Source organism: Primulina eburnea, chromosome 11, assembly GCF_022965805.1.
Source record: "Primulina eburnea isolate SZY01 chromosome 11, ASM2296580v1, whole genome shotgun sequence".
Classification (NCBI taxonomy): Eukaryota; Viridiplantae; Streptophyta; class Magnoliopsida; order Lamiales; family Gesneriaceae; genus Primulina; species Primulina eburnea.
In genome coordinates, this window is record NC_133111.1 from 36,266,452 (window position 1) to 36,279,549 (window position 13,098).

General features: G+C 37.6%; 1 protein-coding gene across 1 annotated transcript; it reads right to left on the minus strand.

The window, feature by feature from the left end:
• Positions 1–553: 553 nt before the first annotated feature.
• Positions 554–13,027, minus strand: LOC140805434 (3-isopropylmalate dehydrogenase 2, chloroplastic-like). Its single transcript, XM_073161705.1, has 11 exons — positions 12,728–13,027; positions 11,612–11,741; positions 11,406–11,517; positions 10,816–10,891; positions 10,607–10,695; positions 10,283–10,369; positions 2,399–2,515; positions 2,208–2,315; positions 2,049–2,102; positions 1,808–1,960; positions 554–786 (listed from the first exon to the last, which is right to left on the minus strand). The coding sequence occupies exons 1-11, from the start codon at positions 12,948–12,950 to the stop codon at positions 712–714; spliced, it is 1,224 nt and encodes a 407-aa protein (XP_073017806.1). The 5' UTR covers positions 12,951–13,027; the 3' UTR covers positions 554–711.
• Between the last annotated feature and the right edge of the window lie 71 nt (positions 13,028–13,098).

Consider the following 13,098-nt stretch of genomic DNA (forward strand, 5'->3'; position numbering starts at 1 on the left):
AGTTGAGTAGTTGGAATGTTGGATGGGTAAGAAGATCCTATACCTCCTTTCATATCAGGGTTGGGTCTGTATCGTGTAGTTCGAATGTTTGCTTGGTAATTGATGTACATGATCCGACACTGCCAGACTTGGTGTTGATTCAAACCATCACGGAAATCCATGGCATAGTCTCTCAACAGCTCTTCCAAAATTTGAATAATCGTTTTCGATAGACCATCAATTTGGCAAAGAAATGCAGTGTCATTATAGTTGAGTTCACAAAGCCATCCCAAACACGTAAGGTAACTCTCAGATCTTGACTATACCAGCTGAAACACCGTTCAGGTGTAGGATTTTATAATCGGAAGAAATTGTGCATTAATTTACCTTCTGAAACGATTTTCCAAAGAATGGAAATATGTTTTGAAAATGAATTTTAACTCTTTTTTAGGGAAAAAACAGTGAAAATCCAAACAAATAAAGAATCCGCGGTTTAATGTTTAACAACAGAAATCAAAGTTCCATTTCAAAAGGGTAAGAACGTGTCTCAACATTCACTGTAAAAAAAGAACAGTGAAAATCCAAACAAATAAAGAATCCGCAGTCTAATGTTACAACAACAGAAATCAAATTTCCATTTCAAAAGGGTAAGAACGTGTCTCAACATTCACTGCAATGACAATAAAAGGCAATTTACTTCATTTTAGGATTCTAAAGCTTGATAATTATTTTTCAGACGGAAGCAGGGACTTTATGGTCTATAGACTTCAACACTTCCTCGCCCATCTCCTTGCAACCTACCAATTTCTGAAGGAGGAAATCTTAGCATTTCAAGTTAAATGCCAGCAGCAGTTAATGCACGGTTAAATTCATTTTTACAGACCTTAATTTGATTTGGGGTGGGGGAACATTGCTGAATTCATTTAAGAGAGTAGAAAAAAATAAAGAAAAAAATTTTGACGATATGCAATCCAGGTTGCATTGTCTTCTCTATGATAAAGAGCAGAGTCCTTAAGCGAAACACACATCCTATGGTTATTTAAACTGGCCGATGTGCATGTGAGAAATAAATTCATGAACGCAGTGATGCGCAATCCTGGCGCAGTGCATTTTCTTCTCTATAATTAAGAGCAGCCCTTCAGTGAAACAAGAATCTTGATGAAGCTATGGTTATTTAAAGTAGCCGATGTAATAAATTCATGGATATAGTGAGATGCAACCGGGGTACATCGTCTTCTCTACAATAAAGTACAGTCCATCGAAACACGCATCCTGACACTTCCTATGGCTATTTAAACTAGCTGATGTGCATGTGAAATAGTGATCCTGGCACGATTTTCAGGAAAAACTCAACATCTAAATACTTTTTAAATTCAAATTGAATTATATCAAAAACATGTAACTGAGAAAAGATATACCTGTAAAGAAACTAAAAAAGAAGAATGAATGAGTTTACGTGGAGGGTGTGTAATTTAGTCAATGCTTTCGGTGAAACACCAATGAGCCCAAAACATTAGTCCTATGGGATTGATGCATTATAAATAGTAACAGAAATAACCGCGCACTAACAAAAATTTGTTTTATAGTCGGTTTATAGGTTCTATAGTAGATTATGAAAATTATATAAAATTACTTTCTTCAAACATATAGATTCTAGAGTATTTTTCCTTAGGACGCATCTCTTTGATTAGGTGTGTGCCTAACCCTGCTCCTAGGATTTACCACACCCATGCACTTCACCGCACTTGATAAATATGAAGTTATCTGCCCTTGAGGGATTAGGAAAAATTGAAACTCAACCAAAGAGAATTTATTAGGAACATCTTACCAATCCAACTGAGTATATATCACCAGTACGAAACCCTCGATTTAGAGTATCCAAGACCGCAGAGTCAAGTCTCTTGGCAGCCTTTTCTTGTCCCAAGCCATATTTCAAAAGCATGGATGCACTGAGAACTGTTGCCAATGGATTTGCTTTGTCCTGAAAATTTTCAATTAATAACTAAATTTGGACAAAGTAAAGATACCATTAATAAGTATTTAAAGATGAGCATTGACTTGGAACTGACCTGACCAGCGATATCAGGAGCAGAACCGTGTATAGGTTCAAACAACCCAGGTCCCTACACAGCGGATTAAAACCATCAAATTAGGCTTTAAAAAGGGAAAAATATATTTTCTTCTCAGCATTGAGTTTTGAAACAATCAAACAGACTAATTGTTCGTACCGATTCACCTAGAGACGCAGATGGAAGCATCCCAATACTTCCAGTAATCATTGAAGCTTCATCAGACAGAATATCACCAAATATGTTGTTTGTCACGATGGTATCAAACTGCATTACAAGAGAGTATAATGGTTTTTCTTTAAAAGAGTAATAGTTTTGAGAAGGTCTACACTATGAACCAGAGAGTCCACCTGTTTTGGATTGCGAACAAGTTGCATGGCGGCATTATCAACATACATGTGTGAGAGTTCAACATCTGGGTATTCCAACGCTATCTTCTCAACTCTTCTTCTCCACAGCATGGAGGCCTGATTATTATTCAGAAATTAGTGAAGATGGACAATGTATTAGAACTTGCTGCCTCGACAAAGAACTAAATCATCATATTGTGGAAACTATATAAAAAAAATGATACATTAATATGTTATCAAAATTATGGAGCCGAGACCTTCTCAGGAAAGCTCGCCAGAAATGGTGAATCTATAAGAATTTTCATGGACAAATGGCTACCAATTCTGAAGGATCCCATACCTGAGGTTGGAACCCAAGGATTTGAAAGGAATGTATACAGTAAGAAATGGATATAAAGAAGATTTAGTGTCGAAATATGTGGGAAGAAAAACTATCTGCTGTATTGAAGATTCAAACTTATTGAACAAGAGTACATTTATACTAAGGAAGTCAACAATAAAGAAAAGCTTGGGAAAGGGAAAAGCGTATTTCCAAAAGCTAGTACTCAACACTCCCCCTCAAGCCTTGGTGCAGATTTCGAACACCAAGCTTGGAAATGAGATATGCATGCTAGTTCTTGTTCAAGCCTTTGGTAAAAACATCTGCCAACTGCTGGTTCGTTGGAACATAGCTAGTTGAAATAACTCTGTTCTTGATCTTCTCACGAACCAAGTGACAATCGATCTCTATGCGTTTGGTTCGTTCATGATACATGGCATTTGCAGCTATATGCATTGCTGCCTTATTGTCACAATGCAATACTACTGGGGTTGGTATGTTTGCTCCCATGTCTTTGTAAATACCAAGGATCCAAACAATCTCACAGGTAGTATTTGCCATGGCTCTATACTCAGCTTCTGCTGATGACCTTGAGATCGTGCTCTGTTTCTTTGTCCGCCATGATATCGAGGAGTTTCCAACTTTGATGCAGTAGCCGGTGAGAGATCGCCTAGTCATCAGACAACTAGCCCAATCCGAATCACAATACGCTGAGATCTTTAAATCGTTTGCTGCTGGAAACATAATACCAAGGCCTGGAGACCCCTTAAGATACCTCATTACTCGAATGGCATCATCCATATGAGATTTCTTCGGAGCATGCATAAATTGACTCAGATTTTGCACCGCATAACATATATCTGGTCGCGTAATGGTTAGATATATCAATCTTCCAACCAAACGCTTATATCCAATAAAGCATCTTTACATGTGGCAGATTTGCTTCTACATCCTATTGCATCAAATTCATGGCTGGTAAGTTTAAGGTTCTACTCTATCGGATATCACAAGGCTTGGCTCCTGCTATTCCAAAATCTGCTATAAGTTCCAATGCATACTTCCTTTGGCATAAGTAAATTCCCTCTGCTGACCTAGCCACTTCAATCTCAAGGAAGCACTTCAATAAACCAAGATCCTTCAACTGAATATTCGAATGCAAAAATGCCTTTAAAGAATTAATATCTTCATCGTTATTTCCCGTGATTACAATATCATCTACATACACAATTAACAAGGTAACATAATCTCCATGGCGCCTAACAAACAACGAAAGGTCATGCTCAGATTGAGTGTAACCAACAACAACCATTATACTAGCAAACTTGTTGTTCCATTGTCTAGAGGCTTGTTTAAGCCCATATAGAGACTTGTGGAGTTTACACACCTTATTCTCCCCCTCGACGCGATATCCCTGCGGAAGAGACATATATATTTCCTCATCCAAATCCCTTGAAGAAAGGCATTGGTAACATCCATTTGGTACAATGGCCAACCATGAGCAGCAGCCAAGCTTAACAAGCAACGAATGGTAACAATTTTGGTTGTGGGTGAGAAAGTATCATGGAAATCAATACCGGGTTGTTGCGTATATCCTTTATCAACTAACCGGGCTTTAAATCTATCTACCGAGCCATCAGAATGATGCTTCACCTTAAAAACCCATCGACAACCAATCAAGACAGCCCCCTTAGGAAGATTAACCACATCCCAAGTATGGTTAGATTCAAGGGCTACAATTTCCAAAGCCATTGCATCTTTCCATCTAGAGTCAGCTAGTGCCTCATGATAGTGTTGTGGTTCCTTAACAGAAGAAATGGATGCAAGGAAACTTTGATAGGAAGGAGAAAAATAGGAGGAATTGAGAAAATCAGAAATTGGATACAAACAGTGGTTAGAAAAGCTGGGACAAGCATAATGCTTTGTCCAAATAGGTGGGATGGTGCAGCGAGAAGAACGCCGAGGAATATGATCAATGGCATTAGGACCTAGTTGAGAATGAATGGATGAGGTATCAAAAACTTCGTCAACTAAAGACGAATGAATAGGAAAAGTTGGCGGGCTAGAACAAGTATTAGCGAAAAAGAAAGGTGTCTTCATGAAAAACCACGTCTCTAGAGACAAACAAATTTTTGGTATGGAGATCTAAAACCTTGTATCCTTTTTGTGTAGTGGAATATCCAAGGAATACACAAGGAGAGGCTCGGGGAGAGAATTTATGACCCAGTGGCAACGAAGCAACGTAGCACAAACAACCAAAAGCAGGGTGGAGTACCCATGAGTAATTCATAAGGAGTTTTATTGTGCAAAATGGAACTAGGAGATCTATTAATAAGGTATGTGGCAGTCAACACACATTCTACCCAATAATGAAGAGGAACCGAAGACTGAAAACGTAATGCACGAGCAATATCAAGAATATGTCTATGTTTGCGTTCCACAATCCCATTTTGTTGTGGGGTATAAGGACAAGAACTTTGATGAATAATGCCTAGGGAGGAAAACAAATCTTGAATTGAAGAAATCCAAGGCATTATCTGTCCTAATAATCTTGACCTTGCTAGAAAATTGAGTTTGAACAAGAGCAAAGAAAGCCTTTAGAATGCGAAGCACATCTAATTTAGAATGCATAAGATACACCTATGTGCCACGAGTAAAATCATCTACTATGGACATAAAATATCTCTCCCCATTCAAAGTTGGGGTATGGAATGGTCCCCAAATATCCATATGAAGTAAATGAAAAGAGAGTAAAGTTTTAATGTCACTGTGCAAAGGAAACTTCAATCTCGCCTGCTTACAGTGCGGACAAACAGGGCAATGTAAGAGAGACAAATTATTTGGCAAAAAATATAGTAAACACATTCTTGATTCAGATATATGGCCTACGCGCTTGTGCCATAAAGGCGCATTTACAGTAGCACAAATGGGATGCTCCTTGTGTAACAGTAAAGTATTACATTGAGGAAAAGAAGAACATAAGCTATTTATTGGCTGACACAGGGTCTCCATGGAATGAGGTGCTTCAAGATAATAGAGTCCATTTTTTTCTTTACCAATCCCCACAATCTTCACACTTTTGAGGTACTGAAAGAGACAAAAATGAGGGTAGAATGTGACAGCAATTATGGGATTTGGTGAATTTAGATATGGACAATAGATTGAATTGAAAATCTGGAATGTGGAGAACATTGTGAAGAGTGATTGAGGAAGATAATGCCATTGAACCTAGCTGACTATTGAGGGTAGTACCACCATTATGCAACTTCACTGAACTATTGAAATTCAACACGGACTTAGGATTTTCCAGCAAGCTTAAATTTCCAACCACGTGTTCATTAGCACCAGTATCAACAATCCAATTAGAAGGTGGCTTGGAAACATGAAATGTATGCAAATTACCTGCCATATTCACCACAAGTTCAGCACTTGTTTGAAGGCTGCTATTGCCCAAAAGCTTCAGGATTTCTGCATATTGGCTAGAAGTAAACACAAGAACAGTACTAGGACTTGTGTTGGGAACAGGACCAGAAGTGTGCAAAGGTAGAGGTTCAACATTTTCAACCAAATGCACATCAGCAACATTCTCATGTCCTCTTCCATAACCTCGCCCGAAGCGTTTATTACCACCACCTCTACTCTGTCCTCGAAAGAGACGATGCCATGGAGGATAACCGACCACCTTATAACAATTCTCTTTTGAATGTCCAGTCAATTTACGATACTCACACTTCGTAATATCCTTTCGTTGATCATCTGGCCTATTCTGATTTGAATAAAACACCGTTGGTGGATGCTCAATAGCAGACAATGAACAATGAGATTCCTCTTGAGAAACAATTGAAAACGCTTGCCCCACTGTAGGTAAAGGTGACATCATCAGAATCCGACTCCGTATAAATTGGAGCAATCGATGTTGTTGATCATGCTCGACATATTTTTTAGCTGCAGTGCACTCACAGGAGGGCAAAATCACTAAGGAGGCAAACTCATCCCAAAGTTGTTTAAGCTTGCAATAATATGCAGAATAGTGCTTTGTCCTTGGGTCAATCTTCCGATATCCCGATGCAAGGCAAAAATACGAGGACCATTGACCTTATCAAATTGTTCTTTCAGATTTGACCAGACAACTAAAGATACGGTTGCATAAACAATTCCACCGAAAATTTCTCTAGAAACAGTATTCAATATCCACGACAAGACAAGAGCATTGCATCTCTCCCATTGCAATGTTGTTGCACTACCAGCTTCAGGTCTCTTACAAGTACCATCGATAAATCCAATTTTATTCTTAGCTTGTAACGCGATCAACATAGCTCTGCTCCAAATGCCATAATTTTCTGTTCCTACTAACTGATTACTAACAAGATTCATACCTGGAGTATCTGAAGGATGGATGAACATAAGATCATTGAAATTAGGTCCATTCACCATGATTGAGCTTCAATTTTGTTGAGAATCTGGAATCGAAGCGGCGAGCTAAGAAATTCTCGAAGATAAAACTGATCGGGAAGAAATCTTCGAAGATAAAATTGATCGGTGTAGTGTGAAAAAAATCACAATTCAGCAGATCTCGAGCTCGGATCGTAATCTTCGTGCTCTGATACCATGTCAAAATATGTGGGAAGAAAAACTATCAGCTGCATTGAAGATTCAAACTTATTGAACAAGAGTACAAACACAAAGCCGATTTATACTAAGGAAGTCAACAATAAAGAAAAGCGTGGGAAGGGAAAAACGTATTTCCAAAAGCTAGTACCCAACAAATAGGAATGTATGAACCTCTTATGCACAACGTCGACCATAGCTTACACGAATGGTTGAAGTTTATATGATCTCTTAATTTACCACCAAAATTCCGCATTTTCTAGTGGCGTCTTTCAAATTATTTGACACCAATAACTGCTAATCTGATGCAACATCATGTACCAACATCGCCGAGTTGCTCACAATGTGGGTTCCATTACGAGAGTACTATTCATGCTTTAATTCGATGGCCGAAGTCCAAAGCTATATGGAAAAAAACCGGTTTCTGGGTGACTATTAAACAAATAGGAGATACTAGAACTACAAATTATCGGATGGTTGAAAATGCAAATTGGAAATCATTCGAGGACTTAGAAATTATCACATGGCAATTTGGAAATCCCGAATGGAACGAGCGCACGAGGCTAGTAATGACACGAGGCATTGGGATGCAACATGGAAAACCGAGTGCTCTTGGATTTCCACCGAGCGAATGAAGAATCAAAAGTCAGTACCAATAGCGATCCAAACATAAACGAGTCAACCACTTGGCAGCCCCGCCGCACCATGCATTAAGATTGGATGTTGATGCCTGTGCCAATTATGATAATCACAAGTTTGGCATTGGAGGAGTGGTACGTGGCTGGAACGGACATGTTTGCTGGGATTTCGGAAAACAAATCCTAAGGCCGACATCAGTGAAAAACAGAGAATTAAGAGCAATCATGGAGGGACTAGAGAAAGCAATTCAACAACGTCAGATGATTAACCAAATAGCTTCAGACTCTTTGTTGGGGGTTCAAGCAGTCACCAACCCGACTGAAGAGCTAGGATACTCAAAGATGAGCATACGAGAGATTCAAAAATTACTGGACACGACTAGGCGGAGTGGAGATTATACATGTACGATGAACAACAAATCAAGTAGCTCACGCTCTTGCTGTTTTGGTTCTTATTCCCCGACCCCTTCTTTTGGGAGCTTATGGATTTTCCTTCTTGAATAAGCTTATAATAAACGATTTGTTATAAATAAATTTACAAGTTTGTTAAAAAATTATCATATATCGCATAATTTTCATATTCAGTATTTCCCATCATAATAATCACCAATACAATTTCTCAACTATATAAAGTGGTAGTCGATGTACTGAAAACTAAGAGCTTTATCCCTTGGGAATCTTTCTCGAGGACATATAGTTATTAAAAACCCACAAGGCTTGCGTCTAGCTAGGGCATGATGAGGCTAGACCTTAGTGCCTAGAGATATGCCGAGGCACAACCATTTAATTAGGCACGTGTGTAACTTATGCATAAAGCCTGATTTTTGGTACGCCTTAAAGACCCATGGTGCAGTACAGTGTGCCTTAAAGGAAAGAATTGTCTATTTCAAGTGACATCAATTAATACATTTATTTAGATTTGCTTGTACTCAAAAAGATTTATTTTATTGTTGTTCAAAGACTGTAAAAATACATATTATTCGATTTCCATGTGATATAATTTTCTTCACAAATCTAAATTTATAACACTATTATTAATCATGCTTCACTTCGATAAAACACGTGCTTTGACCTGTATCATGAGCCTAGACACCGGAGCACTTGTGAATTTTAGTACTCTTGGCTTCTTTAATAATTATAGGTCCATTTAAGGCCTGTATTGCATTCTCTCTCTCCACACTTATTTGTACAGTTTAAAAATTCCACACAAACAAAATTCTAATCACCAAGTGGTGAAACCATTTTTAGATTACTATGCATACATATCCATAATAAGCCTCGTGAGATCAAACTTGGGATCCCAATTCTCTTTTACAAATCTTGCGTTTGAATCGATTCCCTTGGGCCACATTAGGTAGTATACAGTTGGTTTCACAGTGGAACTTTCCATTCATCTTTCTTTGTTAGATAATTCATTGACTCATTGGACAGTGAACCCATCAGTGCCCACTGATAAATCTGCCAAGCTAGATAGTCTCAAGTAAAAGCATTCAAAGCCTATGTATAAAATTTTGCCAGTGTTCTAAATGGCAGTAGGCGGCCGCCCTGCCTTTCTCGAAGGAGGTCAATTATTTTAAAATCCTAGTCAACTGTCAAAGTCAAATAATTTTAAAAACTAATCAAAATCAATCAACTTAAAAAACCCTATATATAATAAAAACACATCTCACTCTCTTTTACATTTAATTTTGTTTCAGGTGTCCTGCACCATTAGTCACCACCTACCTCAAACCGCCTTCAACAACCGCCACAATCAGCCACCACCTTAATTATCTTGTTAGTTTGCATTTATATATTTATTTGCACTTTGTCTAGATTGTATTATATTGTATGGAGTTTTTTTATGGGTAAACATTATTTAATTATATATATTAAGTCAAAAATAATGATTATTTGTAATTATATACAATTACCTATAAAAAAAATTGCTAAACAAAATTCAACCGCATTGGCGTAGGCAGTCACTTACAGCCCGGCACCACTTCCCGCCATCTACAACATTGAATTTTGCCAAGTTTGAGTGTATAAACACGAGCGGCAACAGGTGCCTTATTCGAGTGATGCCTAAAACACTACCGGTAATAATCCTCGCATGGTCTTCCTCGAGAATCATCAAATATTATGGCTTATCATGTCTATAGGACATAAATTCATTGTTTCCTATTAATTCACTACTTTAATAGTATCTTCACTCTCCAGATTCCATATGTGTAAGTTACATAAACTGTTTTGTACATTGAAAGTTGGAGGCAACTAATGGCATGCATCTCACAAATATTTTCTACCTAAATGCGAGAAATGATTGGGAGGAAACTAAAATACCTCCAACACATTTGCCTTGTCAACAGAACAGAGCTTCCCACGTCGTTTAAGAGCAGTTTCAAAAGCAACCCGAGCGATACGATCAATCTGAGAAGGGAAATGGCACGTCAAGAATAATAGATATCAATCTGGTTGCTAAAAGCGAATAACTTTAATGAAGTGGACATTGACAGGGATATTCTTTTTTCAGGCACAATAACATCAAGTCATAGAAAAAGTTACAAAAGTACATATTTCCGGGCCAATTAAGAATGACTCAAGCAGCCAACACAAGGGAGTCGGTAGAGAAATGAATGAACAAACAAATATTACTTAGAAGGCTACCTCATGAGCTGCATACACCTCAGTGTTGAAACCACATTCCTCCCCATTCTCATTCGTGATTAAACCCCTTGGTTTGCCAAAATAAATGCCTAAATTGCAGAGATAAGAACAATTCTAGGATAGCAAAACATTATGGAAGAAATCACATACAAGAAAGGAAAAATAATAAGTTGAGAATAAAAATGATTTCTCGGATGGTGCATTCTAACCTCCTGTAAGTTCCCTTACAACCATCAGATCCACACCCTCAGCAACTTCTTTCTTTAATGTTGATGCATCCACTAACTATTACAAGTAAAAAGAAAAAATTCAAATGTAGATTATTATATCACTAACTGAACAAGAAAAACAGAATACTGGAGACTATTTGTTTTGCCCGTTTTCACTAAATTAGATGCCTCGGTATAAATTTGTCACCAAACTTAAATTGCCAACTACCAAGTAGAAGTTGAAAATAAGACCTTAATTTACAAGAGTAACGAATGTTAAAGAATTCTCACAAATACATTGGTGATTAGTAGTTGCATTCATCACCAAAGATCAGATAACAAGCAGCTCTAGCTAAACCAATTATATTTCATCGCCACCTGATCTAACAAATCTAACAGTATCATTGGATTTATTGAATTGAGCATCGTGGAAAATTTATTCAAACTTGTATTTTTATGCTATTGCTTAAGCTTCAAGTTACCACTGCATTTATGCTCTAATAATTCGAATAACATTTTACACTTTGAATCAGTAGAAAATTTTAAAACGGAAAAGAGAATCAGATCATCCTGAGCACACATTTTTTCACCTGGGGTAAAACAGTAGCTGGTCTCAAGTTTGCAAACACTTTAAGACCCTCCCGAAGCTGAAGTAGCCCTGTCTCAGGCTTTAGGTGTTTCTCATTATTATCCCACTTATACCTTCATATCAAATTCAAAAGGTAACAAAACAGCCAACTCAAAAAAATGCAAAACATATGTACAATCCAATTGACCTTTATATAGCCATACTAACCCTCCAATGGCTCCAAGAAGAACAGCGTCAGATTCCTTTGCAGCAGATAAGGTCTCCTCCGGTAAGGGAACTCCAGTCAAATCCAAGGCTGCTCCACCTATTGGCATTTCCTTGAACTCCAACTCAAACCCTGTAATAGTCATCTCATTTTTACCTGGTTCTGTTTCAACTTACGATTCAAATACCCAGAAAGCCATTCCATCTTTTAGATAAATGTTATGTTGATGTCATATTGATGAAACTGAATTTTATTGCCAATCATATGAGATAATGTATCAAACTGGTACTAGCCAAAGAAATCACACCTTGCAAACATGATACAAGTTTTATTGGGAAAAAATTATTCATTATTTAAAACGTTATTATCTATCAAAAACATATTTTCTAAGAAAATTATACATTGAACACATAATCATAAAAAAAAATTATCTAATAAAATCTTTGATAACTAATCGTGTGCCAGGCTAAGCAGTTCGTGCCACATCAACAGATTATCATCGTTCTGAAATACAGTTAACAAGCTTAAAGACGATTATAATAGTACATTTAAAATGTGAACGACGAGTTCCCATGAGCTGACCATATTAAAGCATTTCAATCAACAAGCTCCAATGAGCGACTAGTCATATACAGAACTCAGCCAGAGAGACCTTTCGAAAAGCAAAAACTTTTTCTAAAAATATTTAAGTCTTTCTTCTACCACGGGATTCAAACGCTTGAGCTCCAGTAGAGATAAGTCAGGATATCGGGAAAAGAAATACTGCACATATTCTTCAATCTTCAAGAGGCAACCAACTAGCTCTCAAGAGCCGACTCTGGCCAAATTTATATTCAAACGGGAGGAATGGCCAATGGAAGAATCAATTCTTCAGCCAGGGATTCATGCCATCAAGGCCCAATTGGAAGATCAAGCCAAGCCAATGGAAAAGAATAATAGAATTTCTATTACAACCGAACATACATTAACCAGAAATGAAAAAATAAAAACAAATAAACCAAGAGTTTGAATTAACTATTTTATTTTATTTCTGTATGCTTCCTGAATACAAACTGTATTTGATTTCCTTATTGACCAAAAAAAGTTCAAACTTTATTCTCATACTTCACTTTCTGTACCTTCGAGGGACGAGACGCGCAGGAGGGCGTTCTTAGCAATAGAGACGACTTCGGGACCAATACCATCGCCGGGGAGGAGAGTTATCGTGTAACTTTTGAATGATGAGGCGGAGGCCAAACAGCGGATTTCAGTACATTTACGGCCGCGGGTGGAGGAGGATATGGATTTGGATAATTGAAATTTGTATGGTTTGCAATGGAGATGATGTAGCGTGGCCGCCATTGTCAGTTCTACAAAACCAGTGACATTAGGTGGTAATCCCCCTGAGCTTCAGTAATGCTGGCCTGGGTTGGGAAAATGGAATTTTCATTTAAATAAATTATATTAGGCCCTAATTTATTTTTTTTTTTTGAGAAATTTGGGGAATAAT